The 2,150-nt window shown below is 44.0% G+C and overlaps 1 protein-coding gene across 1 annotated transcript; it reads right to left on the bottom strand.

The window, feature by feature from the left end:
* Nucleotides 1-453: 453 nt before the first annotated feature.
* Nucleotides 454-2,033, bottom strand: LOC147435772 (uncharacterized). Its single transcript, XM_086488719.1, has 7 exons — nt 1,869-2,033; nt 1,571-1,617; nt 1,362-1,416; nt 1,149-1,269; nt 1,031-1,068; nt 842-936; nt 454-593 (listed from the first exon to the last, which is right to left on the bottom strand). The coding sequence occupies exons 1-7, from the start codon at nt 2,031-2,033 to the stop codon at nt 587-589; spliced, it is 528 nt and encodes a 175-aa protein (XP_086344845.1). The 3' UTR covers nt 454-586.
* Between the last annotated feature and the right edge of the window lie 117 nt (nt 2,034-2,150).

Genomic DNA, 2,150 nt, shown 5'->3' with positions numbered 1-2,150 from the left:
AGACATCTGCAGTTGAGCTTTCTATGCCCAGAAAATGAGAACCTGTAAGCTTTATTACATTTCTTTTTATGAAACACCAAACAAGAAACGTCATTTGTACAAGGAGTGGATCTCCATGTCAATGCCCACTCTCTCGGTTATGTATTGTTGTTAGTAAGGGTATGCGATTACCACTTCCTTTGGCCGCAAATCCCTTTGGCAATCATGAGCACGTCTCCCATAACTTCCAATCATAGTGCAGAAAACAGTCTCATCAATACCAAGAGCAAGAGATGCACATGCCTCTCCAAACCCTGAGTGGTTTCCGACTAAGCGGACTTTCTGAGGTTGTCAATACACAAATTGATTTCAAGAGACTTAGTCAGGTTCCCAACTCCAAATGCAAACAATTTGTTGGAGAAGGGACCCATGCATTGTCAAAGAAGTTAGAGATTCTATGGGTGTCACAAGTATGCTGATAGAGAAGCCTTCTGCCAGTTTTTGTGAATGAAATCCTCTTGAAGAAGTGTGTACAATGGCATGTCCTCAATCCGACTAATGGACTCCATGGTTAGTTCTTGCTCAAGTTGTGTGCGTGTTGCCTTCATCACAACCTGCCAAAAGTGCAGAAATAATTTGTTGCTGACACTCTGCCATGATCCGATCATTCCGAACCCACATCAAACAAAAATCTAAGGCATGAGTCATAGAGAGTCCCAAAACACTACTGACAAAATAGGTGCATGATGGCAGCCTTAATTAACATGATGCACTCCGAACAATTAAAAGAATTGAGCAGACATCATAGAGAATCAGACACCAAAAATGAGAGATCAATGGTTGCAGGGGTATAGAGGCATACATTGAACTCCATGTACGAAGCATGCATTGCAAGCCACAGTGTGTCCATGACTTTGAAAGCAACACAATAAAGCAGATCAAATGCTCCCTCCTCTTCTGCAAAAACGTAAGAACAATTTGACAAAAAGACTTGTAAGAAATTTCCTTCCATGAAGCTGGAGTGTTGGCATAACAAGCTTTGCGGAAGTACTTTCAAAAAAGAGCACCCCAGCCATGACCGTGGCTTATCTGTAAAGTTCACGACTAACATTCAGTGGAAAACAACAATTGGTAGAAAGCCAAATTGCGAGATAATGGACTGATCAGACCAGCACGGAGGTCCAGCATCTGAATTAGCATAAATGTTATGTTAACACCAGCCACAGCAAATGGATATTCCCAGGTAGACCTTCTACCACCTTCCTTGCTCAGCAACTGCTGAAATGTTCTCTAAAGAGTAGAGGGATATCGTCAACAACCTTTTCACGAAAAGGGAATAAAGAAAAGAATTTGCACAGTTAGAGCTTCACCAAAGAACCTACCGGAAATTTCCTTGCAAAGAACAGCAAGTTCTCAAGAGAAATAAATCCTCCACCCCTGCAAATCGCAGTATATCCAGGTAAGATATCCAGTAGACCTTCACATGATAAGTAGAAAAACACCGAACTGCATCTGGGGGATTTCGTCACCAACTACGCACAGAAGTAAAGATTTTGAAGCACAAGCAATGTTTTGTGAACTCTTTTAAAACCTGAAATCAGTAGATGGATCACTGCCCTGCCAGCCCATGATCTTCCACTGTTCTGAGACAAGGCCATGTAAATCAGAATCGGGAAATGCAGTATACCATAAAGCCCGCAGTGTCTTTTGGCTTTGCTTGCAGGTTTTTTATAGTAGCGTTGCTGCACTTTGAGGATTCCAACGCTCTCTCTGCTGCTTCAGTGGCCCTTGAGGCCCCACATGCCACTAATGTGCATAAATGCATATTAATGCAATTATTGCATGGTTGTGGGTTTTTTTAGCACGGGGGTCAAGCAGGTAGGGTGCACCTCTAAATATACAGATAGGGGCACCCCCTGCTCAATGTATGAATCCCACAGCAGTCCCACAGCAGGTGTTGACGTGAGAAATCGCGAACCGAGAAGGGTGGCCTCTACACCTCCTCCCGTCCGGACTCCACAGTCATCTCGGTGCAGAGAGCTCTCATAGTGCATGTACTAGGTGGAGTGAGAGCACCACCTAGCGTTTATCGCGGCTAGGACGCTATGATACCGTGCTTGACAATGGTGAACCGGTGTACAGAGTGCGGAACTGTGCAACGCCTAGGAGAT

Source organism: Adiantum capillus-veneris, chromosome 18 (genome assembly GCF_014529385.1).
Source record: "Adiantum capillus-veneris isolate H3 chromosome 18, ASM1452938v2, whole genome shotgun sequence".
NCBI lineage: Eukaryota > Viridiplantae > Streptophyta > Polypodiopsida > Polypodiales > Pteridaceae > Adiantum > Adiantum capillus-veneris.
This window is presented reverse-complemented; position numbering and strand designations above follow the sequence as displayed.

Bases quoted from the DNA above. Each gene is read 5' to 3' on its own strand.
- LOC147435772 (XM_086488719.1), bottom strand. From the start codon at position 2,033: ATGCACTATGAGAGCTCTCTGCACCGAGATGACTGTGGAGTCCGGACG. The intron at 1,618-1,868 runs GTGCACCCTACC...GTCTCAGAACAG, and splicing joins CCCTATCTGTATATTTAGAG to TGGAAGATCATGGGCTGGCA. The intron at 1,069-1,148 runs GTCTGATCAGTC...TGAACTTTACAG, and splicing joins GATGCTGGACCTCCGTGCTG to ATAAGCCACGGTCATGGCTG.